A 26,642-nucleotide genomic window follows, 5' to 3' on the forward strand; every position below is an offset into this window, starting at 1 on the left:
TGCCAAAATGGGCAGTTTACACCAGAGCACTTTTACTGGATGTGATGCTGCAGTGTCCTTTTTTTTCTAGTTCCTCCTTATGCGATGTACTATGCCATTTCTTCCACTGCCGTGTCACCTTTGTGCACACAAGAACTATCAATGTTATGTAATGACCTAATTCATTACTTCATCTTGTTCTTTCGCATATTTTGCATCACTACATTCATTAAAAAAGGGGGGGTGGGTGAAAGTCATCTTTTTTTTTTTTTAGTGTTGTGTGGCTACAATTTCTAGCTAGCATGTGCTTTATTCCTAGCTGTCATTGCAGGTGATGCGCCAGTGAATGGGGATGAGAAGCTGAGGTCAGCGGAGAGTGGCGACGTTTCAGCAGCATCGCGCAGCAGCAAAGAGGTTCATACTGACTTTTATCTGCCCAATTTCCTCACTCTTTTGTTGTTCTAAATGCGACTGGAACAGCAGAAAACGTGTATGGCTCATTGCTATTCCTTGATACTCAAATTCATAAGTTGCTTTGATTAGGCATGCATTACTGGAGGACTCAAGAAATGCATTTTATGTGCACATGCCTTTTGTTATCAGCTCCTTCATTCTTGTCTATGAGCACTTCATTACTTGTCTTCATGGCATGATGGTTCTTCACCACAGCACTAGTATATATTGTTCCTGCTTGTAGCACTGGTGCTGAGGTGGGCTTACATGCGCACCTCAGCTGATACAGCTGTCCTCAAGAACTCTCTCCTTGTTAGGTGAATGAAACATCAATAATATGGACCTAATGGAACAAGCAGGATGCAAAATATCCACTCCACTAGGAAAGCACAAAGGAAGATCTTTCTATGATGCACCTTTATATAGTGCATTGATGAATGCTGTGGTGATCCTATCGAGACCAGCTTGCATTGCATACTGGTTTGGGTGGAAAAGCAGCAGTTCCTTTCTGATAGAGTTAAAGTTAGCATCTCCTGCTTGGTAATTACCATTTGAAATCTTCATTTTTCCATAGCCAGCACCCACTGATGGTTGCACATATTTATAATGGATACGTAACTGTCTTGGAAAATTCGACACATCGCAGGTTATAACTTGCTTTCGAGGGCCATTTAGGAGCTTCGGGTCATTAAATTAAAGGATCCATTTAGGAAGTGTTAGTGTGCACGTAAGAGCAAATGTAAAAATATCATCCACCCAGTATTTGTAATTTAATTGATCTTTGACCCAATGCTCTACACAAGAATGCCATCCACCAAGTGTTTGTAATTTAAATAATCTCTGACCCAATGCTCTACACAAGAACAAGTGACAGCTTGGTTAGCCGATTTCTAAAGCTTCTTGAAATGTGGTTATCCTTGTTTTGCAGTGTCTCTAGAGTGATAATGTTAAGTCATGCCCATTATTTTAACTTCTGCTTGCGTCAACTAAAAGTAATGGCAACATTTTCTAACCTGCGTACTTTTGCAACTATATGTGCGCTCTGTCCTGTCGCCTTCTTCCTTCCTTTCTACGATTTGTGCACTTAAAAGGATTTTTCGTTGTCTAAAAAATACCACTATAATGCATTACAATGTTTGAGCTTTTCTAGTGCCTGCAAATGCAGTGCAGAATACAAACGGTTGTATGCACCGTAACGCCAAGCCAAATTGCACAAATCTTCTGCAGCAAGAATGTGAACAGTTCCTTGCGGGTGTTAGAAATAAAATCGCATGTAGAACATCTTTCCTTCACAGCAGATTTTGATCTGCCATTTAACATTAGTAGTAATGCTTGGATTAGCAGTTTAAATGTGGCTTCTGCATAGTAGTGCTTAGCTTTTCAGTGAGCAAAACATTGTTTGGGTATCATGGCAGATTGACTCTGAAAGAATGTTTAATTGCTAATGGCACACTGTAATAAAAGACCTAATCAAAGTTATTGACCAGTCAGCTGTTGCATATAATCAAGTAGCATGAGTTTCGTAGATGTCATGTGAACATTCCTTCATGTTTGTTAGACATTTGAGTATTGTCTGACAGCACAGTCTGGCGCTGCTAGGTGCATGATACAATATGTGGTGTTCAAATCCATGCCCCATGTGGTAGCACCCTCTGTATTTAAAAGCATATCGTAAAGGCTGTGCTTTTAGGGAGCTGGAAATACGTCATAGATGTCAGGTTTTGGACACCACTTATACAGTTAGCATTTCTATGCTTTGCGAGCTATTCCTGCTGCCTGCACATCCTTTCTCCAAGTGGGAAAGCAGGATCAAAATCTGACTCCAGAAATGTTTATTTCTGGGCTTGCCTTAGAGATTGCTCATTGGTATCGCAATTTGTTCGTTTTCTGTAAAGGAAGTGATGATTTCGCGATTTTGAGGTCATGGTATAAATTTGACTTGTACGTCTTGTGCAGTAGGTGATTGTGTAATGCCTGCTTTCTTAGATCAAGCTGTTGTGGCTGTTCAGCTGTTGTGGCTGTTCAGTGTGTTAGTAGACCTTGGAGGTGTAGTTATTCATGCATAGCTCATTTGCGTATGCTTCTCACATATTGGGTTTGTTCTTTCCCGCAGCTTTTCTTGGATTTGGAGAAAAATCTGTGGTTGAATGCAGCCAAAACCCCCATTGTGAAGCAGTGTAATTACATTTAGCCACTGTGAGGGGAACTGTATGTTCATCTTTAAAAAACTGAGTTTATAGGCTAGATAACACTGATAGGCATGCCTATGGCATTCTGGTCTTCCTCAGCAGAGCTCGCCTGTGAAGGACGTCGAGGGTGAGTCGCCCAAAAAGGACAAGAAGAAGAAAAAGGGGGGCTTGCGGACACCCTCATTTCTTAAGAAGAAGAAGCACCGTAAGGAGAAGGAGGACAAAGAAAAGGCTGCCTCTGAGTGGCAGAACCGAAGCCAGTAGCCCCCATCCATTTGCAAGTGAGCCTGCTGATCTATGTCACCTAGCTGCGCTATTTCTGCAGTGCTCTCGGTTGCTCCTGGTAGTTTGGTGCAAGTGTACTTCAAACAGGCTTGGAACTAAGCAAAAGTTCTGTGCATGTATGTCATGGTACCCATCAACCTTGTGCTGGCTTTATGGCTATTGGCTGCTTGGGGATTACATCAGAGAAAGAGTGGCATGTTCTCTGCCATGGTTGACATTTAAAAGAACATCTAAAAGTAGCCAAAGTAATGCAAGTGTCCAGCAAAATATTTCTCATTGCTTGTGCACCAGTGGGTCAACATTCTTTTTTATATATATATATATATATATATTTATTATGTCCCTTTGTCAGGAATCAAGTGTCACTTGATTCCACTAAGCCACCCACCACGGTAGCTTAGTGGCTATGGCTTTGTGCTGCCGAGCTCAAGGTCACAAGTTTGATACTGGCTGTGGCAGCCATTCGATGAGCCCAAAATGCAAAAACAGCTGTGTGCTTAGATTTAGGTGCACATTAAATGGACACTAAAGGCAAATATAAAGTCAAGCTAAAGTCATATTTTATTTCTCGAAAATGTCTAAGGTGTCAGTACTATTATTGAGAATAGAGCTTCCATAAATCAGAAATTAAGGTAAATATAGGACACAATTTGAGACTGTACCAGGACATTCTGGTACTAGCCCGATGACAACGTTATCCGCCTGATGGCATTACAAACTGACACCAGTAAAAGGTAGTGATGTTTGCAATGTCACACTGCCTCGCTTATGGTGGAGGTTTTGAATTGCACCAAAGGTATTCTCTCTAGAACAGTCCCTCGCACAAAACAAGTGCTCTGAGGTGTCCAAAATGGTATTCTAAAGGGATACTGAACAAAACTTTTACCGCCGAGATTTTTAGCCCAGATGAAAGCTTGGGTGCTGAAATAGGTTGACACATTGTCTTCAGGCAGAAACTATAGGGAAAAAATGTACTTTTAGCAAAATACGTCTAGCGGCCGTGACGTGAACTAGAGGAAGTGATGCTTCTGTGACGTTGTCTGTACCAGATACCAGCGTGCCAACCATCGCCTGCGTTTCTCCATCCGCATGGACAGGGTCGGACAGCAGTGAACGTCTCAACTGCGCTGTTGCTCACGGCTACATACTTGTTTTCGCAAGCGGAGCTTGTGCCCAAGCCTTCAAAATTGCTGTTAATGTTGTGTGCTGCTTTGTAATGTGATCAGTGCAGCACCTGGCACAACGCAGGAGAATGCCTCTACGCTGCTGCGCACAAGGGTGTAAGAAAACTATCGTCGGGTGAGGCAAGCATGCAGGGGTGGAAGTGGTGCGCCATTTGCGCCATCCTGCTCCAAACTGCTTTCCCTGCACCATCCTGCTCTAAAACACAATTTTGCGCCATAACTCCGCCGCGCCGGCCACTTCGATGTTTTACCGTCAAATTTAGCGAAGCCTATGGGTTATTTTTCCTCACTGTGGGCTAGCCGATCTGATCCAATCCGATCCGATCCGATACTTCGTGCGAAGCTGTTTGGTGTTGTGTTTGTAAGCTGCTGCCGTTGGATGCTGGTCGCCTGCAAGCCTGGACATGAGCAAAAGTAAGTGTATTGAAGCTACCGAATCTAGAAAATGCTACATTATAGCAGTTATGTAACTTAAATGCTCAGCCTTGAGGGCAGCGCAGACAGGATTGTCTAAAAGCGAAGCTGGGTGGTCATGCCTTGTAGCTGCAGTGGACGAAAATGTGGCGCCATTGTTTGATTTTTCGTGATATATGGTATGCAGTAGGAAACAAGCTAGTGCCACTTGTATTTGTTGGTCCTCGCTTGTCATCAGGTCAGGTTGTCGAGCATACTAAATTCTCGATTATTTGACCCCCGTTTTCTCATATAATTCGAAATAGCAGCGCGGTCCCAAAGCCTATGGTGTCGGACGCTCGCTAGTTCGCACATGAGAAGGTTCGCACTGGTTAATTATGGCGGGGCCGCTTCGAGGTATTTAGCTGTCTCGTGTGCAGTCTAAACTTTCGAGAAAAAAAAAACCGCTGCAAAGTATTCTACAAACACATTTTAGACATAAATATTTATTCATGATCCTAGTATAGTTGTGGAACTCAAGTGCCTGAAAATTCTTTCGTAGACCACAGTTCCAGGAGCAACTTTTTTTTTACTCTTTTTCAGAACGATGCACCAAATTCAACGCAGACGTCCTGACCAAAAAGGATGGCAATGGGGACCTCATATCCCTCTGGTGTCGGCCAAGTGCAAAAGACAGTGATGGCTTTTGTGTGCTTTGTAATGTTACAGTGCACTGCGCGCAACATGGAAGCTCAGCAATAATGCGCCATGCAACGTCTCTTAAGCACATCGAAAATGCAAAAAAACATCGGAACAAAGACGGGGTCCTAACCAAGAGCACTACCATCCAAAGCACCCTAGATTTCACGAAGAATGCAGTGTCACTGTCCCTGCAAGGAAATGTTACAAGAGCTGAAACAGTTTTTGCTCTTTCTGTGGTATCCAACTCACTCCCATACACTTTGGGAGATGTGGCAACAGCAACATACCCCAATATGTTCCCTGATTCACAGATAGCAAAAGCCTTCCAATGTGGCCGCAAGAAAGTATCTTACATCATATCTGATGGCTTAGGACCATACTTTAAAGCCAAAGTGCTTGAAGAACTTGCAAAGCCTGAGGTATTCTATACCGTAATGATCGACGAGACCCCAGTGCCCGAGATGAAGGTGCAGCAGCTGGATGTGCTCATCCGGTATTTCTCTGTTAATGCACAAGATGTCGTCGTAGAGCACCTTCAGTCATTTCACATGGGGCATGCCACTGCAGATGAGCTCTTCTCCTGTGTTGAAGATGCACTTAACGAACTTCCAAAAAATAACATGCTCTGCTTCTTCTCTGATGGGCCAAATGTTATGAAGAGCTTGAAGGGTAAAATAAAAGCAGAACTTAGCCCCAACATGATTGACATTGGGGAGTGCAGTCTTCATAAAATGCATAACGCATTTGCCACTGGTCTCAACACTTTCTGCTCTGAGATTGAATGTATTGTCACTGATATCCATCAGTACTTCAGATATGCCACAAGACATGCGGACATCAAGGATCTCCAACAGAAACTTGGATTGCCACAGCTGGAGTTCCTGCGGCACGTAAGCAGCAGGTGGCTGACACTATTACCAAGTATACAGCGTGTGCTTAAGCTGTATGATGCTTTGAAGTCTTTCTTTTCCAAGGCTGCAGAACCAAGAAAATCCTCATCTATAAGGCACAATCGCCTCGCATCTGCATTGTCTGACAACACGCTCCGAGCACGACTCCTTTTTGTTCAGAATGCCGCCCAGCTCTTTGACAAGTTTCAAACCTTGTTTCAGAGCAAAGAGCCTCTTCTTCATTTATTTTATGATGAAATAGTTGCTGTGGTCAAACAGCTGATGGGCAGATTTTTGCGGCAGGAGTCGTTTGTAGATGTAACTGGTTTCCATTTGAAGAATGTTCAAGTTGAATCGCAAGCTAACTGGAAAGTGAAACCTGAGCTTGGCTTAGATACTGAGAAAGAAATGGAGCTTTGGACACCAACTCAGAAAAAGGCTTTCTATGTCAAGACCAGAGCTTTCTATATATCCTGCACAAAGTACCTCGTCTCAAGGTTACCTTTGGACAACAAAGTGCTGTTCCACAGTAGATTTTTGAAGCCTGGTGTAGTAGGAGACCACTACACAACGTCACTGCGCTACATCGCGAATGCCCTGCCACAAGTCATGCCACCCAGCGAAGTATCATCTCTAACTGATGAGTGGTTGCGCCTTTGCTGCGAAATTTCTGACTGGGATGTTTCAACAAATGTTGTTGAACACTGGGTTAATGTGTTTGCACTAAAAATGCCCACTGGCGAACCCAAATACCCAAGACTGGGAAGGCTCGTAAGGGCTGTTCTTTCCTTGCCGCATGGCAACGCAGACTGCGAGAGAGGATTCAGCGAAAACAAGCAGGCGCTTCACCATCGAGCCTCTTTGTCAATAACAAGTGTGTCAAGCCTTCGTCAAACGAAAGCATACTTGAAGCGTTATGGGGGTGACGTCACAAAGGTGCCAATCACTAGAGATCTCCTGAAGTGTGTTGGAAAGTCGTACAGCGGTTATCGCAAACGCATTGAAATGGAAGAAGAATCAAAATCACGCAAACGGAAATGTGACGAGCCACTGACAGAAAGCAGCGAAGAAAAAAAGCTGAAAGAGGAAAAGGCCACCCTGCAGTGCCGTCTATCCACCCTGAAGGCATTACTTACCAGTGCCGAGGAACTCATCAGCACAGGAGTAAAATCGAAGGACATGGACAAAGTGGAAACTGGAAACGTTTTGCTCGTTGATGTGAATTCCAAATTGCCGGCGGTGCTTGAGCGCATTAGAATGATAGATTCCACGCTGGAATCTAACAAGTAATTCTAACAAGCAAATTGAATGCTGAATAAAATGATTTTCTTTGCGTTTTTTTGTATGTCAGTGTGAAGTTGCAATTATTATTACAAGTACTTTACTCTAGAAACATGCTCCAAAACACAATTTTTGCGCTCCAAAACATAACTTTCGTGCTCCAAAGCTGCTCCGGAATGGCATTATTACTGCTCCATGAGCTGCTCCAAAATGCTCAAGCCTGCTTCCACCCCTGAGCATGCCATACCTCTCCGGCAGAGCCGAAGCTTCGAAGGATATTGATTCATGCTGCATGCCCATTGCAACTAACATGGGTGCAGAGAGCAAAGCACGCGGACGTCGGGCAAGTGCCGGCTGCCTCTGTTGCTGCCATAATTTTGTACAATAATTACTAGAGGGAACTCTGGCGCTAATGTCTTTAGGAGGATCAAGGGGGGCGATTCAGCCAGCATGGGAAGTACGTGGATTAGCCTAAACCTCATCCTTCTGGCTTCAAACGGCTTCGTGACTTTGTAAACTCGTCAGTTTCAACAAAGTACTGCGTAATAAATAACTAGATAAACATAATTAAAATCATCCAAAGGCAGTATTAGAACACAAGACCTCTAGCACAGAAGCCTGATATTGAAACCATTACGCCACGAATGCTTGCATCGACAAGCAACATGAAACACCCTTATGAATTTATCGCAGGCAAGCCAATCCCTGGAGGTGCTTGGCACGTTTCGATTTGGCCACCTCGACAAGCTGAATTGTCACAATTATTAGCGATTGTGTGTGTTTGCAGCGTCTTCTACACTTTCAAAAGTATAGATTGCTCTGAAGTTTATGATAATTAAGGTATGAAAAGCGTAATAAACAAAGCCACAAGAGCGTCTTAATCCACAAGCACAAAGATGAGTGTGTGTCGTCATTCCCATGGTGGCTGAATGATCGCAGCACCAGAGTTCCCTCTAGTAATTAGTATTGTAGGAAGCTCTATGGCTGCTGCTGCAAGCCGGCACACATGACGTCACGGCAGTCGGCGCGCAGTCGCCATGCGCTCGCAATTCTCCAAAAATACCAGCCATCCATTTAAAAATATGTGAAATGAACGCTGTGTTGGAATAGTTACATCTTCAGAGTCTAATTTAGACTTTTCCCTCATTTTTGATATTTCCGTTCAGTATCCCTTTAACAATCCATGTTGGCCTTATATTTACCTTTAGTGTCACTTCATAGAACTCCTGGTGGTCAAAATTAACTATGCCTCATTATCAGATCATAGTTTTGACCCACAGAACCCCAGAATTTTTCTCTTTTCTTTAAGGAATAAAGTATTGCAGCATGTTAATATTCATGGTGAGCGGTAGCACTTCTAGTCCATGCAGTTTAGGAATTGTGTACCTTGTTGTCCGAATATGCACTTGTGTAGTAGTTATTGGGCTTCTCTTCCTTCATTTTTCATTAAGAATAATGAAATAAGTAAAAACAGGTTCTCAGATTTTCTGGCCTTGGGGAACTCCACTAGCTTTCCCAGAGTGCTGCAGAACCTACTCCCCTCTTCCTCTTTCCACCAATGTGCTTATACGCACTCAGTATAATGGCTCATTGAAGCTTACCGAAAATGTAAAGGGGATGAATTGGGGGTCTTGCTACATGTTCAGCACTGCGAGCGCTGAAGTGCTGGTATGTCTCGGGGAATGGGTGAGGGGCAGGGCCACATCCCTCAGACCCACATAACCAAAGTAGCACCACCACCACTGTTCTGTGTCAGTGTGTGGCCTCTGTTATTTATGGTTCTGTGTGTTATGTTTAACTTCAAAGGCCATTGCCCTTGATGAATAACTTGCAATACATAGACAAGCAATGTCTTTTTCTCTGTGCCGCTTCGCACCTTGCAGCCATAAATGCCATCTTCTGGTAGAAATAGTGTTCAGCACACCAGTTTTTTCTTTGCAAACAAATGTCAACTTACTCGCACTGCAGAATCGTCAATATACCGATTACAATGCTGAGCCTATATGCTCGTGTTGCCTGGCCTGAGCGGTGCCCCTTGCATGTATCGAAACTGCATCATGCTGGCACCGATGCATGTGAACCCCGAATAACGCATCCCACATGTCCATCACAATATGCTCTTTAAGCGGTCAGTGTCATCATCCGTCTGCTACAAAAGTTAAACAAGTGGTTCTCAGCATGCAGAACTTGCTCACGTGTTGTAAACTACTAGCGCAAATTAAAAGTGCTCAGCAATGAGTCTCACAATGATGAGCCTTGTGTGCTGCCGCCGCGTGGGCCTCTCACCACTCGTAGACAAGTGTGGATGTGGGGTCCAATGGCTTCGTTACATTCAAAATGCAATGCAATGCAATATATATTTCCCAAGTTGATAAATTGTGGTAGTGAATGGGGATAAACAGAATGGTTCAGATTCTTTGTGACCACTTGTGGAACCGAGTTTGAGAACCCATTAGTATAAAAAAAAAAAAAAAAAATTATCTTTACGCAGCTTGTTGAACATGTCAAATGAGCTCTGTATTGAACTAACAAATTAATCAATGAAGTCGCAGCTCATTGGTTCATGTGGTACAAAGAGCACATGTGCATAAATTTCTAATATATTGCTATTACTTTTTCTGTGGCGCTAACTCAAGTTGTCATCTGGTATCGCTATTGGAGAGGAATTCCTAATTTCATATGGGTCAACAACTGCCCATAAAGGTGGATGTCAGCAAGAGTGACTTGACGTGTCACACACATTCCCAGACATGTAACATGACCAGGTAATTGTGAAGCATGGTTCGTTGGTATACCAAAATGTGTTACAAGGCATCTTGTAGTGTTCACCAGAACCATGCAGGGATTTCTGGGACCCATTGGGTCATAGCTGAAAGTACCTTAATGCCATCTTACTTAATTATCGCAAAAAGCAACTGGCGTTGTTTGCTGCTATTGGTTAGCACATACATGCTTTGTCAAATGTTTTCTCTAGAACCTTTCTTATTCCTTGTATGGTGCACAAGTACATGTTCTGTGCATTTGCCTATTCATAAAAGAGAGGTGCATGTGCAGTACTTAAAGGGCCCCTCACCAGGCCACATAGCAAATTTCGTTTATATGCTGGAAGTTGTTATAGAATTTGTTTTGCCACAAAAATTTTTCAAATCGGTTCATTTATAGCCAAGACAAATATTTCAGTGCTGTGAACCCATGATTTCAGGAAGCAAGCGCCACTGCCAAGAGATTCTCCACTTGCCCCGTCTAGCCTCCACAAGCGAAATTCCTTCCCTGCGTTCTCCCGTACCGGAGATCGAGGATTGCGTGACACATATGTCACGCCTTCGTTTCTTCTCTCTCTCTCTCTCTCTTTTTCGTGATGTGCTGCATTTCCGCTGACGGTGTCGCGTGCAAGCTGTTGGGATTCTCATTTCGCGCAGCACACAATGTTGCGTGCTGTGCAGGAGGACACCTGACTAGCGTTGTAAGTCAGTGCTACACGAATACTGAGGCAGACACAAGCAGATCACAGAACATGATCGCGTACTGGAACACGGTAGAAAACGAGTTTTGGTGTCTGCGCATGTGACTGCACAACGTGGGAACAAGCCGACGAAGCAAAAGTACCGTATTTACTAGATTCTAATGCGCCCTCAATTGTAACGCGCACCCGTTTTCCATGGGGAAAAAAAAACGGAGTACAATACCGCACACCTCGTGCTTTCATATAGAAATACTATTTTCTCTCATTTGGAAAATGGTTTATTCCTAATACACTAAAGTTGCGATGAATAAAAACACAAATGGGAGCGGCGTACCTTGCCACCAAGATTTTCACTGCACCAGTACAAGTCGCATGGGGCAATAGATATCACTCATCGTCGCTGTCAGACAACTCCTTATCACTGTCAACAGACCAAAGTATTTCATCCTCGGTGCCGCCCATGGCATTCGAAATCCCGCACTTTTTTTAAAGGCCTTGTTGATCATGGCAGATGGGATCGTGCACCATGCATCTTTCATCCATCCAGCAAAGTCCTGCAGTGAGGCACGCTTCATTTTATTGGCGGGCATGAATTCGTGGCAGCCACTGACAAGCCATTTGGCGTAGAGCGCCCGAATTCCATCTTTCTCTGGCTTGTTCAATCAGACATTGAGCGGCTGGAGCTGCGATGTCATGCCGCCGGGTATCACAAGGTCGGTGTTGCATGCGGCCATCTTGTCTTTGATGCGCTGGTCAAGGTGGCACCTGAACGCATTGAGCACAAGCATCCCACACAGACCCGAATTGCCGCCGGGTCTCTTCCACCAAACGTTATCAATCCAGTCAGCGACCAAGTCCATGGTCATCCAACCTTTTTCATTTGCACGCACAATCACGCCACTCAGAAACGCGATTCCTTTCGGGAGCGTCTTCCATCTGAAGATAAGATACGGAGGCAGCTTGTGCCCATCCACAGTGCAACAAAGCATTGCGGTGACTCTAGTTTTTTCGTTTCCGGAAGACAAAACGTGCACGTGCTTCGCCCCCTTCTTTTCAACGGTTGTGTTGGCAGGCATGTCAAAGTAGAGTGGTGTCTGATCGACATTTACAATCTGTCCGAAGTGGTAGCCGTTTCTATGGCGCAACTTCAAAAGTACCGCCGAAAACCGCAATTTCTCTTGATATTCTTCGGGCAATTTTTGACATATCCTTGTCCGCCTTCGAAGGTAAAAGCCTTTTCATAAAAATTGATAGCCAGCACCTGCTCGTTTTGATGTCGCTCCGCATTAGCCCTTTCTGTAGGGCTAACTACATCGCCCGTACTTTGAGCAGATTGGTCATCACAGGCCGCTGTGCCGCTGACTGTTCTTGCACATATTCCGCGAGTAGCTCTTCTGTTTCAGCGAAGTGTCCCTGCTTTGGTCCACTGATACCCTTCCTTGTTGCTTTGCTGGCGAAAATATTCTCCTTCTGTTTGCACCAGTCCCACACGCAAGTTTCGGGAACTACCGAACGCCCGTGATGCGGCCCGATTTCCATCCGTGTCCGCGCACATAACTTTCCTTTTAAATACAGCATCATGGTGGACTCGACGTGACTTCGCAGTCGGCGCTTCCATGCTGATTGAATAAACGCAGAAAACTGGAAGACAGGCGGTAGACTAGGTTACACCACCACCTGGTTACACGTACAACATGGAGGTGTGCACATGAAGGAAGCTACGGCAGCTAGGCTAGAAGCGCGTATGAGGCGGCCATTTTTCGAATGCCGATGGCGATATGGTAACGCTGATTTAGGGTCATACTCGATTCTAACGCGCATGCAATTTTGGACCCGTTCTGTCAGAAAAAAGGTGCGCGTTAGATTCGAGTAAATACGGTACATGTCGCTTGCTGCATTGCTAAGTCAAACAAACGCTCAGACGTTTGGTTCGTGTGTTTTATTATTTCTCTAAACATTAATTTGTCTATTAAACCAACAGATTACATAAATAACAGATGTTGCCTTGAGTAATTCTCGAAGTCATGTGTCACTATGAGCAATGTCACAGCACAAACACTTTTACGTAGGCGCACTGGCGTGTCACCCTCCGGCTTGGAGTGTGGCGCTCATGAAGAGAAGGGCAAATGGTGTTCGGTTTGAAATTTCGGCTCTTTCTGTGGCGTGTAGCGATGTAATAATTAGCAGACACGATCGTTAGCACGCATTGTATGCACTGTGCTTGTGAGCTCAATATGACCAGACCTGGCGAGGGGCCCTTTAAAGTCGTTGGGCTCGGGGGGCCCAGACCTTTCATCTTTTTTAAGGAGGAGGAGCTCGGCTCCCCCTTCGGCAGGTCAACAGTAGCACTGTAGCGCACATTCGACAAGCGCTAGAGGCGATTTTGTTGCCAGTAGTGCCTTGTGCGGGGCAATTGTAGCCCTCCAATTTTTCAATTAATAATTTAATCGTTATTAATCAGTTGATGTAGCATGAGTAAAAACAGGAAAGCAGATATTGTACTACTGCATGCAATCCACCGAGGCACTGCACATTAGTCACCACCCTTGTTCAACTAAGATTCTTGGCACAGCATACTCACATTCATAAGCCACCTCGGTGTGAAACTACCTGCTCGTGAATTAGTGAAGGTTAACCTTGGTTTCATTAGGTTACCAGTTCATTTTCATTCATTTAGTTGGGCACTAAAGACAGTCCACTTTTGTAGGTAAGTAGGTGTGAAATCATAAAATATCTTGTTGTAGTGGCTCAGGTTGTCAATGCAGTGAGGTAACTCATGCTCTGTGTTGCAGCTGGACTTGTTTGCTTTGAGTTCACATATCTTTAACCTTTTATGTACTTCCCTAGTTATTTTGCAAAAAACATTTACAAAAGGCCAATTTTTTCGAAATGCTTGATTGAATCGGAAATTTAAATAAATTCCCAAAATACTCAATAATATATTTATTTGAAGAACAATAACAATACCTTGTTTAATTCTAGAGAATGTTGGCTTCAGTACACTTCTTGAAGTTTGCTTTTTCAGTGCCGATAGAGTGAACAAAAAGGAAATGACCGAAACAAAACTTCTATGGCCTGTAAGAGTTGTGACGAAACCGTCTGTCACATAGAATCACATTTAGTTATGTGGGAAGGCTCTAGTATGGCACACATCAAACCAAATATCACAAGTAGTGCCATTCCACACAGCACATTCAGTTTCCTACTTTTTATACTTCTATATACTATAATAGTATATACGAGGGTCATTCAAGTCAATCCGGGACTTTATTAAAAAACAAATACAAGAACAAATTTCGAAGTATGGAAAGTGGATTTATTTTTCCACATAACCTCCAGCTACAGTGATACACTTATGCCAGCGTTTAACTAGCGCCTGGAATGCTTCGGCATAGAACGATTTATTATTATGATGGAACCATTGTAGGACACCATTCTTCACTTCATCAGTGTTGAAATGTTTTCCTCCAAGGAATTATTTCAGGGGCCCAAACAGGTGGAAATCACTTGGTACTAAGTCAGGACTATGGGAGGGGTGTGTTAATATCTCCCAGCCAAGTTCCTGGAATGTTAGGAATGTGCGTTGAGCGGTTTGAGATCGTGGCATTTTCTTGCAAAAAGACCACACCTTTTGTGATCAAACCCGGATGTTTCTTCTGTAAACTCTTCTACACATCACGCATAACACAGCAGTAATACTCACTGTTGATAGTGACACCATGGGGTAAAAAAATCAACGTGGATAATTCCGTGTTTATCCCAGAATACACTTGCCATCACTTTACCAACAGACGCAACTGGTCAAAACTTCCTGGGAAGTGGTGATTCCGTATGCTTCCACTGCATCGATGCTCTTTTGGATTCTGGGTTGGAATGGTGAACCCATGTTTCGTCACATGTCATGATGTGATTCAGATAATCCTGGCCTTCCCTTTCATAGCGTTCCTTCAGTTCTCTACAGACTTCAACTCTTCTGTGTCTGTCAAAAGCAGATGCGCGCACTCACTTTTCGGAACAAATGATCATGAATTATTGTGTTCACTGTTCCTAACGACAGATTACACACCCTTGCAATTTCACGACAGGTTATGCAACGATTGTCCACAATCAGCTGCTCCACGCACTGGATGTTCTCGGGAATAACTACCGTGGGCTGTGATACACCACGACCAGGATCGTCAGTAATAGAGATATGGCCATCTTTGAAGCACTTACACCATTCAAATTTCTTACTGCGACTGAGAGTTTCATCACCATACTGATCCTGAAGTCTTCTGTAAATTGCATCAGATTTTATGCCCTCGTTCACTAAAAACTTCATCACAACGCGCTGTTCCACGTAGACGTTCACACTGTTGTCCGCCATCTTGAGTAACGGTCTATCCAGAAGCGCGGGAAATGAGCACCATCTACCAGTAACAGGATACAGGTGCCAGTTTCTACTGCATACAAAACCCCCAGCCTAGGCGTCTATTTAAACCTGGAACGAAAAAAAAGTCTCGGGTTGAGTTGGACGACCCTCGTACTTACATACACTATTTGCATAATTTTTTATGCTATATATATATATATATATATATAATATGTATATTGGTCAAACAGATGCTTGTTGGGAAAATAGCAGGATGTTACTGATGTTTCGGCAGGAGGACCGGCCTCCGTTGGAGTGAAGGTTGGTCCAAATGTCACGAAAATCCTGGTATTTTTTCTATGTGCTTCTATTCTTCTATCTGTTTCGCTGTCGGGCCCTGTGATTCAATGCTTCACTGATATATACATATTTGTTAACCATGATGATATAAAGCCAACAGACAATGAACTTGAGGAAAGCATCGGGGAAATTAACTGTAGTTCAAATTGAAATGTACAAAATAAAAAATTGGCTGAAGGCTTAGCTTGGTTAAGCCTGGAAGATTGCGAAAGCAATACCCTTGGCTGCGCCTTGGTTCGGCTGATGGTGCGGACATGGCCGCCCTTTGTTAAACTTATGGCTATACATCATCCGACATAGCGCAAGGCAGCGCGCCGACCACTGCGAGGAGCCGAGCTGTAGCCCCATTTATCCTCCTAGCGTGATGTCACACCAGCGAGAGCCCTCTCTCGGTAGTGCCGCAGCAGCGGCACGCAAGGCTTCGCCTCCACCATCGATGCCGCGAGCTGGGGCCCCGTCTCTCGGTCTGGCGTGATGTCACACCAGCGAGCGCCTTCTCTCGGTAGCGCCGCAGCAGCGGCGCGCAAGGCTTCGCCTCCACCATTGATGCCGCGAGCTGGGGCCCCGGGGGTCTCTCGGTCTGGCGTGACGTCACACGGTCACGTGACACGCGCAGCTGTGTAAGGAGGCACCACGACCACCGATGGGCCGGAAGTGCGGGCAGTATTGCTTTCGCAATAATAAAGAAAAGGGAAATGAAAGTGGACGAAAAGATAACTTGTCGCCAGTGGGGGCCAAACCCACAACCTCCACATTACGCATGCGTTGCGCTACCAACTGTGCTACGGTGGCGGCATAGCCCTTAGGAGTGTTATAGTGAGCGCCACTCGGAGCCATGGTGGGCGGATGTCGAATATCTTTTTTGCCTGATGGCGTCACGTAACACATGAACTTGAGAGAGCAGGCACATGACTTAACAACCCTTGTATGCTACCTAATGGCACTATATATGTAAATATTTATAGAAAAGTGAGAAGCACAACTTCGGTTTATTTGCCCAACAGTTTTGGTTGGACTGTCCTGTTTACAAGGGATGTAGCCCTTAGAAAAGGTCTGTCCACTGACCAAAACTGCTGGGCAAGTAAACTGAAGATAACCATGAAGTTGCACTCCTCATCTTTCTAATTACACTTGCCCCATTGAAAAATCCCAACTGTGTGTGTGTGTGTGTGCGTGCGTGCGTGCGCGTGTAAGCCTCACATGAGCGTGTGCGCGTGTGCGCATGCTATACTGGCTGTACCACCATTTGAGCCCCCCCCCCCCCCCTCCCTATCCACTGAACGGAGACATTAAGCTAAGCCCTGTGCATGTGACACTTTTGGCTGAAGAGTTAGTATATGAATAAGGGAGACAAAATTTGCACTTGAGCCAAAAATGCAAAGCACTAAACTTTTATAACAATGCACAATTTGCACATCACTACTAGACTGAGTCTGTGGCTAGCTGGAGCCAGTGTACATTACAGCCAGGGGTCCATTCAATTAGTGTTCTCTTCCTTCACTAGTTTAATGCTACATTTTTCTATTTGTTTCATCAGTCCACCTTGTTGGATTGATGAACCAAATGAAAGCATGATGAAACATGTTCTGCACAAATCCTGCAAAAGCAGGCTTTGTGCAGTATGATATTACACCGTTCCCTGCACTTGCAGAAGAGGTAATGCAGGTCTTGTACAGGAGGTCCTAAGCATTGAGCTGGCACTGAGCTGGCTGAGCTGAGCGGCACTGAGCTGGTTCCGGCGCAGGCACCCAGTTAGAATTATGGCCAATAATGCGGCATGGGAACATTATAGTAAGCTGTTTTGCCATAAAAAAGTGCCCCAGTACCAGGGCTGCTCATTGTTACATTGAAGTATTGTTAAAGGCAGATATGTGCTATAAGTGGTTTGACTGTTCTTTCTGTCTAATGAATATGTTCGGATGGTTGTCCCCTGTGCTTTTTTTTTTTTTTTCCATGCAACCTGGTTATAACAATGCGATTTTCTTGGGACTTGAATATTGTTATAAGTGGGTTCGGCTGTGTGGTTATTGAAGCACAGGGTGAAATCGGATGGGCCACTGCAAGGGTTCGTGTGTTCTGCAAAAAGCGACGGTAGGACAGGCTCTACCGTAGGTTTTCCTTCCTCTGACAATGTGCGTCGAATTCACTAAGCAGCACGTACCAACTACAAGTACGAAAGTACTACGTTGGTTGGACTAGGACAGTCCGATGCGTGTGGCCGGCAGTAGTGATGATGCACTGTTCAGTATCGTCTTGCCTTATCAGATGCAAGTGGCAAAACGGCTTTTGCCATGTCAGGCAGGGGAAAAAGAAAAAAGGAACAAACATTTAGTGAATTTATCCAAACAAAGTACCCAGCGTATCAATCAGAAGGTTTTGCTTCAATGCTAATAAAACTCTGGACTTCCAACGGTTTCTGTATTTCTAGTATTAACCACCTACTGCAAACTATTCAGATTTCTGCCACATAATTTTTACAGATTTCGGTGTTTCTAAAACCAAATTCTTGTGCACTTCACATACATTACCTATAACTTATTGAACACAAACAGCCACTGCATGTTTCAGTAGAAAAGCAAGCATTCAGCCGCGTTATTACTGATTGCCATAGAATTTAATTTAGTTAATGTGCATGAATTCCCAATCACATTTGTTAATTTCTGTTTGTTATTCCATTAATTTCATTCTGTTATGTATTGCAGTTTCAACTTTGACATCTTTATAATTGTGAAATGCTGCGACACAAACGGATTTCCACTGTTCACATAGTAGGTCGGTAACGGAGCACATAATTGCAGCATTGCTGTATTTCCGATAAGCACACGTTGTAGTAGTATCGTGTAGAGGGGCACTGAATAGTGTTTCTCTTACTGTGAAAGTGTGCATCAACTTCATCAAAGCAGATGCAGCAGTTGTTACGGCAACGATGAGCACACTGACCTGCACAGGCTGCGCCGAAACAGGCATGCTGCACCACAACACTCAGAATAAGTGCTGGAACGAGGGAAGCATGTATTTATCTGTTACGCATGCTTATACCCCACATATCCTAACATGAAACGGGGAAAAACCAATGACAAACATCGGATGTGCTTCCATAAAACCACTGCCAATTCCATCTAATGTACCTGCAAAAAAAAAAAAAAAAAATTTGGAGGGAGACGTCAGTCATACATACGTCAGACATCAGTCTCCATCTTCTGATGACCCCAGTATCTTTTTCTGGCACTAGTTGTTTTCAGTTTTTCTTTAGCATCCTCAATAACCCACACCAGTGCACACCAGCAGTCGCACTCTGTGTAAATTAAAGCATTGTAATAGTTAAATTGTGTAACTGCACAAACTGTGGACTGCAGACAGCCAATACTGGTGGAGAAGGCAACAGCCAAAAAGTGTGCTGCTTGCCATAACCATAAATTAATTTTTAACGAGTTTTTCTGACAGTGAAGCTTTTTTTTTTTTTTTTTTTTTTTTTTTTTTTTTTTTTCGTGCGCCACACAGTGGTGGCACTAAATATGAATACTGGTGCAGAGCAATTCGTTCTCAGGTTTGAGGTTTGCCCCCTGCTTTGTGCTTCACTGCAACTGAACACTGCACATTGCACTGGTTTCGAGGCAGTTCTATGGCACTTTGATCAAGGACTCTGTGTAATTTTCTGTTGTGCCCTAGCTTTGTCCTTTGCTTGTGCTACCAATGCTAATAGCACAGCTGCTATTATGTTGTTGCCCATGTAGGTGCCTAAGTGCTGGTTTGTCTGTACTGTTGTGCCTTATGCAGGTGTGACGCTCTGCTGAAGAAAACTGCCAGGCACCCAAGCTCATTCTTCCCAGGACTGATGCAGGCACTGCCACCAAACTATGGCTGGTTTAAAGCAAAATGGACTGCAACGGCAGATGACGACGCTTCAAGAGCTCTCTGGTTCTCTTGTTTATATTGTTGCAAATGCTTGAGAACATCCTTTCTTATAGGGAACCCTGAGCGTTTTCTTTTTATTGGCATTGTCCTTTTTTTTTTTTAGCCCATTTTTCATTTTAAGCAATCTTCTGCAGCTTTAGTTGCGGCTCTTGACATTTCTTGCAAGATGCAAGGATATTGAGAGGGGCAGTGTGTCAACATTAACTGTACCTTTGTTACAGTTGGTTTGCTAAACAGCGCTGGATGAACAGCTTTTATTTTGTGTAACTTTTATATTGCTCTGACTCGGGAGAGTGGCAAGCTTCATGTTGTCTTTGTCTTGACGAGAGCACCAAGCAGATTTTGTTCTATCTAAACTGAAGCTGGCGTACATCCGTTAGTGTTACCTTGAGGCTAGCCAAAGCAAAGGTTGTCTTGTTTGTGCAGTTATGCGCAGTTTAGACATGACACTGTTTGTCTCATTCTTCAATATGTGTAATAAATCTCTCCTTTTATATATATAGATATATATATATATATATGTATATATATATCTATATATATATGTACACACACACACACATACATACAAAGTCTGCATACTTAGTGCTTTTATCTTGTCCTTTCGTGGCATTTTGAATTTTAGATGCATGTTAAGGGTTCCATATGGAACTGTAACTGTAATAGCAAAAATAAAAAAAAACTCCATTGTTCTATTCTTGCCCGTGTTGTCTGTCCAGACAGGGGTATTTGAAGGAAGGTTATTTGAGCTCTGAGGGTGGCTACATTTCTTAGATGGCTCGTCAACTGCCAATTGCAGATCACTTCCAGCCATTAGTGTGTTTATTTATTCACTTGGGAGATGCTTGCCTAGCTTATTTGCCCAGAGCCTTGTTTGCATGTAACTCTACGTGCGGGAAGTGTACATATTATGCTGTTGGGAGAGACCCAGTCTGTGTGCGAGGTGGCACCATGACCCTAGCACGTGCTAGGCTCCAGACTTAGCAGGGTGTTTGCTGCCCCTCTTGCTTGCTTGGGCCCATGTATAGCGGTGGCCATGGCGGTCACCAGCTAAGTGCAGTGTTTTGGCATAGCCTGGGACTCCTGTGCATATGCACCATTTGTTGTTTCCTGTGCCCTTGTTTTCCTCCATCTTCTAGTATGTGTGCTGTTTACCACAGCCTGTCTCCAAGTTGGTCTGTTGTGGTGCTTGCCCCTGTTTTGTGTTGCTCTGTCATCAGAGCCATGTGCTTGTCCATCCAACCTCTTGTTTGTTCTGTAGCCACGAGTGTTTGCTGGGTCTCATGCCAGGTGTTGCAAGGAGGAGGTGCGACGGTCATTCAGATGTTTCTGGCTGCTTCTATTTCTTCTGCTGTTGTCTTCTCCTGGAATGCAGTGTAGCTGAAAGGTGTACCTATTTCAAGAAAGCTCTGGAGCAGCTTTTTCAGCCTACAAAACTGTGAATAAAAATTGAAAGTGTTTGTGTTCTTTGTGCTTGATTGCTTTGCTTGCCAAGGTATCAGTTAGCAGAGCTCCTGTGTGCTTTATGCAAGCTGAGCGGCATTGGAAAAGGTAAAAATGGTTTTTTTTTTTTAGCTATTTGCTCAACATGTCCATACAACATGCAAATGATGATCCCTGTATCTGGCTTCTAGAACGCTTGACAGTATCAGAATCTGAGCAAATTTATTGTTCATTCTCAGAGCAGAAATAATTTTCTATTGTAACCTTCAACTGGCTAAGCAAAGCTGACGTAAGTATTGGAGATACCTGGAAGCTAGCGTTAAGTGTTGAAGGAAGTTGCTTTCTTTGCTGTGTGCCAGGTATAGCCAAATGAATTTTATGGCAATGGGGGCACAAAATTTAGAACTTAATGTCAAGCATAAATGCTTAAAGCAAAGCAGTACACGTTGTAGCATGAATTGAAACTCGAATGGTGTGCGTCAGCAATCGCAAAAGTGCGACATTCACATCGGAGGAAGAAAAAGCGACGGTAGGACAGGCCCTACCGTAGGTTTTCCTTCCTCTGATAATGTGCGTCGAATTCACTAAGCAGCACGTACCAACTACAAGTACGAAAGTACTACGTTGGTTGGACTAGGAGAGATCCTGCAAAAACATTAAATTCAAACTAGTTCGCTTCGTAAGCCGCGGAAGGGGATCTAATCGCGATCGAAACACCCGCATTAGTGTGAAGTCGACCCCTGCAACGTTTATTTGTATTGTGTGAGCGTATGTGTGAATGGCTCAGAAAGTGTGTGCATAAACTACTGTCTTGCGCATACAATCATCTTATCGCATGCAACTTGGGTGCTCTTCGCCCAGGCATACACGTGCGGTGTGTGGTTTTACACTCGTTGCTACTGCTTCCGAGGTGCATTAAGGAGTTGCTCACTTAAGTACGACGTAGCGATTGTTGAGTAGTACACGCACACTTTTCAAGGCTGCAATCGAATGGCGCGCAGGCATCGCAGCAGCGTACGTCTCCACTCAATACGTATTCGCAACGTTTTAATGCACGTTTGGCGCATGTGCGTAGCCGCTGCCTCAAAGAATAACGCAGTGCAGCTCCCGACTGCTCTGGTTCAAAATAACATCCAGTAATAATAAAGGATCGAGTACATGCTGCAGGTGTCACAATCACGCAGCATGTTCTCTTCATTCAGGTCGTGCAGTATATTGAAGAAATCGAGTACTTGACCGGTGTCATCCGCCATATGCCTGCATTTAGTACGTCTGGCTGTAGTCCGACATGAACGCAAACGTTGCCCAAAAATTTGCTCCGTTAACAGCCCCAGAGCTCTGTGCAGTTCATTTAATAAACGTATTTTTTTTCCTGTACCCGACCACGGCGTGACCTCTGCACAAGTCTGCTGTCATTTGCCCTCGGGATTTTTTTCTTTTTTTCTCGCTGCTATAAATAGAAGCACATAGTCTGCAGGCTATGCGATAACTACAGCATACGTGGGAGCGCGCGTGTTCTAGGCTGGTGTCTTTTGTTTGTCCTCACGAACGTAGTGCTCACTCTTTATATTTTGTTTTGTTAGTGCCTGGTGGCATGGAAAAAAACCGGTGCCGAAACGGAGAAGCCCGAGAAGCACCAGCGCCACTTCGGTCGTGAGGCGTCCTTTTCCCCAAAGTCCCCTACATATAACTCGGCTTTCCCCATGTAGGGCGTATAAAGCTGTAAACGAGTTGTACCCAGAGAGCAAAACCGGTTCGCAAGTATGGGGAATAGTTGCATATGACAAAAATAAATAACAAATTTGGCAAAACAACATGGCGAACTGGCGGGAAGCCGGCCGGGAACCCGGCAAATGTCTGCCACCACTGAGGCCATTCGAGCGCGTCGGCCTACATTTGGCCATTCCTTGTAAAATGCGTAATCTAAACGTGCGTGTTCGTTGCTGCACACATCAATTACTAGAATGAACGTCCCTCGTTGCAAAATGGGTAATCGAAACTTGCATGTTATTTATTGAACGCATCGCTAACGAGAATAAACATTGTTCAGGGGTTCATTACAGCGAGCGGGAAACAAAGTGGGGGATGATGCCAGCTTGATAAACACAGAGATAGAGCATAACTGAGTTGGGTTGATTACTTTCTTATGCGCACACTAAACGGCTTGCCCTTAGTAGGGCGAGTCTCCTGATTGTTTCACTGATTGATGGAGTTGAACGTCCCAACGCAACACGTGTAATGAAGACGCCGTAGTGGTGGTACCTGTGAAGTGCGTCACGCAAAGTGCCCGAACAAACGGCCCAAATCACCCCTGCTGCCTGCATTAGATATATATTTGCGACCGTACATATATGTGCACGCTTAATAGTTTGCCCCACGCAGATGAGTGAGACGCACGATTCATGGGTTCATTAATTGATAGGAATTAACGTCTCAACGCAAGACGAGGGCTACGAGACACGGCACGGCTAGTTAGACCACCTTTGTTTTTAACGTGAACCCAATAACGATCCACACACTAGCGTTTCTTTTGCTTCTTGGCATCCCACTTTCATGAGAATGCGGCCGTGAAAAACAATTTCACATCTTGGAATGAGAGAGCTTTTCTGTTACGGCGTTTTTTTTTTCTTATTTTCTTTTTTTCACGTGGAAATCAACATACCGCAAGTTTCACCGCTGAAGTTGCACGTATATATGCGCCGTGGATGCATGCTGCCACGCTTGTTGCACCGCGAGAGTAACGCGAACAGGAAATATTTACGGTTATGGCATCTTTCATATGAGATACATGCTCTAGACAGAAAAGCACACAGTATTGTTCACTGAATACTATGTACACTTCTGCTAGGGTCGTAGATAATGCTCGTCCCCGTGTGTTCACGAGATTGCACCGTTTAAAAGTGCCGTGCGATACAGAACAAAGAATGTCCCATATGGCAGCGTCACGGGTTGTGGGAAGAAAAAGAAGCCACGAAAAGCGGCTTGCTTTGCCTGTCCACAGTGCAGAGCCTTCTACGCACTGCCGTTTCGCGAAAAATAGGCTTACATTGCTTGGAACTGACCGATGATATGCGGTTGCCTGAACCGTGTCGTTTATTGCGATCACACGACTGTGTATCGCACTTACATCCAACCTACACGAACCTGATCGTTTGCTAAAGCATGGCCACTGTCACGGAAATGCATTCAACGTCATTCGATTTGAGAATATTCTAGAAATCCCTGCACTTAGGGACTTCCCTGAAGTCAAACGGCCTGTTCAGGGACTTTTCAGTGCAGCAGCCATATTGTGAATGGCGTGAAGCAAATGTTGTATGCTAGACTTCGAATAGCCGATGTACTTGTTTTTAATCATTAGGAAGATGATTTAGATCATTATAATGAAAGAAAGCATGGCTGTTCATCGGTCAGCATTTGGTAACGGCTTTTCCTTGCTTGTCCTCACTTGTCCTTGAATGACCAGGGACATTCCCTAACTCACGGGGAGTTTTGTTCGCGCGCCAAGCGAGCCGCCGTCAGTTGCTTCCTTGCCATCGCGGAGGGAGGACGCCCGAGCTCATGCCAGAAATGTAGTCGCTAACAAAGGCCTTCACTATTTGCGTAGCGCCTGTTGAAGTTACATGCTGTCTTCCTAGACGGGGGCTCCCTCGTGTTGTAAATTTTAAGAAGCTGGCTGAAAGTCCTATAACAGCTACAATTTCTCGACCACGCCAAGGAAGCTGAGCAGTCAAAATGGCGGTGAGTTTTTTTCTTTTCTTTGCTGGTTCGACGTGGTGGATGAGCAGCGGATTTAAACTGCTGATTCTACATTCGTGCTTCAGGCAGTGTTGATTCGCTGTTCCGTGCCTGCGATTCTTTTGATGAGCGGTAACATTCTAGTTTTCTGCTGGCGTATAATTAAGCTGTGAATTCTTTTGAGTCGAGTTGCCGCAATGCATTGTATGCACTGTTATGCCTAGATACGGGCTTGCACAGTGCGAGATCGCGTTTTCATTAGTAAAATTTTGCTTCGAACGAGCAGCATACTTGTCTTGTGAGAAAGCCATGGTTAATCGACAATGACGCAGATGTGGTCGCGGAATGGCGATTGGGCTTAGCGACGTAGTTACTTGCTCAACCTAGCACAAAACTCACTTTTGCAGGACAGAAACCCTGTCCATCATTGTGCACAAGATCGCGTCACCGGCGCCTTTATTATTTTTTTGTTCCATTAATGTGGCGCATTTGTTAGGCCTCGTGGAATTTGGCGGGGGCCGGCGTTCCCAAGATGGCGGCCGGCGCGACTCGCGGCATCCTCCTCTTGACGTCATGGCGCTTGTTTCCGGCGGGGTTACTTGGTGCCCTTCCCTACTATCTTGGGTGGTCGCCGGTTGGGAGTGGTTGGGTTCGGGCGATCTTGTGGCCCATATGTACGAACAATAAGTAGGCGGACGTCAATCCAGGTCTTAGAGCAATTTTGAGTACGCCGGCGGCAACGCGTGCGCATGCCGTGTCGCCATGTTTGGGTTAGCCTAATCGGGGCGCGGTACCAATGACCGTTGTGGTCGCCATCCTTTCTTTTTTTTTTTTTTTTTTTTTTTTTTTTGCTCTGAAACTAAGACCCGCGCACATTAACGTTCCATGTTATCAACGTTCTCGAGTGTCGCGCAGAATTAAAGGCCGTGTCCGAGCCGGCGACCGTTGAAAATGAATGAGGTCGTTAGGCTTGCATTGGAGCTATATGGAATAACATTCAGGTGACACGGCGTTGCGTAGGTTGACAGCACAACGGAAAACGAAGACTAAGCGCAAGTTGATGCTTTCTCTAAGCATATTTCTATTTTAGGCATGGTTCCTACACTACCTTGTGAAATCCTTAGTTTTGAATTACGAAAAAGATTCAACGGCCCTGCAAATTCCTTGAAAATAAATAAGCTTATAAAATTAAAAACTGGAGTTCGGGGTGATTATCGGACGCGAAGCAATGAACTCCGCACTGGGGCAATACTGTGGGCATTATATCGGGAAACGTTCCTCGATATTTTAAGTGTCGCGAAGTGATGCAATGTGGTATGGGCCACAGCTACCAACGACCGGCTTGTTTAATTTACCATTGCCATTATGGAGCTAGGCGAAATTAAGCGACTAAGCCGCACCACTATATTCAGCTAGTTCGTTCGTTCGCGCCTCAGCCAAATAAATGGTTCCGTCTCAGTCCTAGGCTTTGGAAATTCCTGGCGGAAAGTTTCTGCTATTTGGCTTTAACGCAACGAGTATCGGGCTGAAATTGGACGCTACTAACAACCGTGCTAGAATGCGATTACATTACAGTTGGAAAAACTTTAAGGAAAGGAACCTAGAAAGCTTGAAACGTGTCAACACTGCTTAGCGGCAAGAAATTTCGGCCAAGGTTTCATTATTTTCAAGTGTGTATGAATTAGGTGTTTCCTCCTCTTTGAGTTTTGGCATTGTTCAATTGCCTTTGAATTAATGTTCTTTACGAACCCCTGATTTCAGGCCTCAAATCTCCAAAGCCCTCATACTGTGGAACATCGGCAGCGGCCACCCAAGTGCCGTTCGGTGAGTGACGTTTGTAATTGAAATTTCCAGGCGTGTAAATTTTGTGGGAGTGGCGGATGCTAGTCGATTTTCCCTGTCTGCTGTAGCACGTGCAGCCTCCGTCGCACTTGACCCGAACGCGCCTCGAGCGACCTTTTGCTTCTCGAGGTCTGGTTTGGGCGACTTTAATGGTGCTAGCTTAATGCGTCTTCCAAA

General features: G+C 44.5%; 2 protein-coding genes and 1 long non-coding RNA gene across 22 annotated transcripts in view; 2 read left to right on the forward strand and 1 right to left on the reverse strand.

The window, feature by feature from the left end:
- hts (adducin 1-like protein hts) overlaps window positions 1-20,905 on the forward strand; it is a 192,280-nt gene extending 171,375 nt beyond the window's left edge. For 8 of the 9 annotated variants that reach the window (XM_055061340.1, XM_055061343.1, XM_050193026.2 and 5 more), the window contains 3 exons: window positions 311-393; window positions 2,721-2,902; window positions 19,308-20,905. In XM_055061340.1, coding sequence (XP_054917315.1) covers window positions 311-393; window positions 2,721-2,885 — 248 coding nt within the window. In that variant the 3' untranslated portion in view covers window positions 2,886-2,902; window positions 19,308-20,905. The remainder of the gene's footprint in view (window positions 1-310; window positions 394-2,720; window positions 2,903-19,307) is intronic. The other variant, XM_055061341.1, reaches the window with a different exon arrangement.
- Window positions 1-24,307, reverse strand: part of LOC129380434 (uncharacterized) — a 57,237-nt gene extending 32,930 nt beyond the window's left edge. For 10 of the 12 annotated variants that reach the window (XR_008608448.2, XR_008608453.2, XR_008608446.1 and 7 more), the window contains exon 1: window positions 17,692-19,301. This is a non-coding gene — a long non-coding RNA (uncharacterized lncRNA). Of the gene's footprint in view, window positions 1-17,691; window positions 19,302-23,934 lie in introns of those variants that run through there. The other 2 variants (XR_008608455.2, XR_008608452.2) reach the window with 2 other exon arrangements.
- Window positions 2,918-7,420, forward strand: LOC126543175 (uncharacterized). The gene is made up of 2 exons (XM_050190308.2): window positions 2,918-4,504; window positions 5,087-7,420. Exons 1-2 carry the CDS (start codon window positions 4,495-4,497, stop codon window positions 7,363-7,365), a joined length of 2,289 nt encoding a protein of 762 aa, XP_050046265.1. The 5' UTR covers window positions 2,918-4,494; the 3' UTR covers window positions 7,366-7,420.
- Window positions 24,308-26,642: the final 2,335 nt, after the last annotated feature.

The sequence above is a fragment of the Dermacentor andersoni genome, chromosome 1 (assembly GCF_023375885.2).
Source record: "Dermacentor andersoni chromosome 1, qqDerAnde1_hic_scaffold, whole genome shotgun sequence".
In the NCBI taxonomy this organism is placed as follows: Eukaryota; Metazoa; Arthropoda; class Arachnida; order Ixodida; family Ixodidae; genus Dermacentor; species Dermacentor andersoni.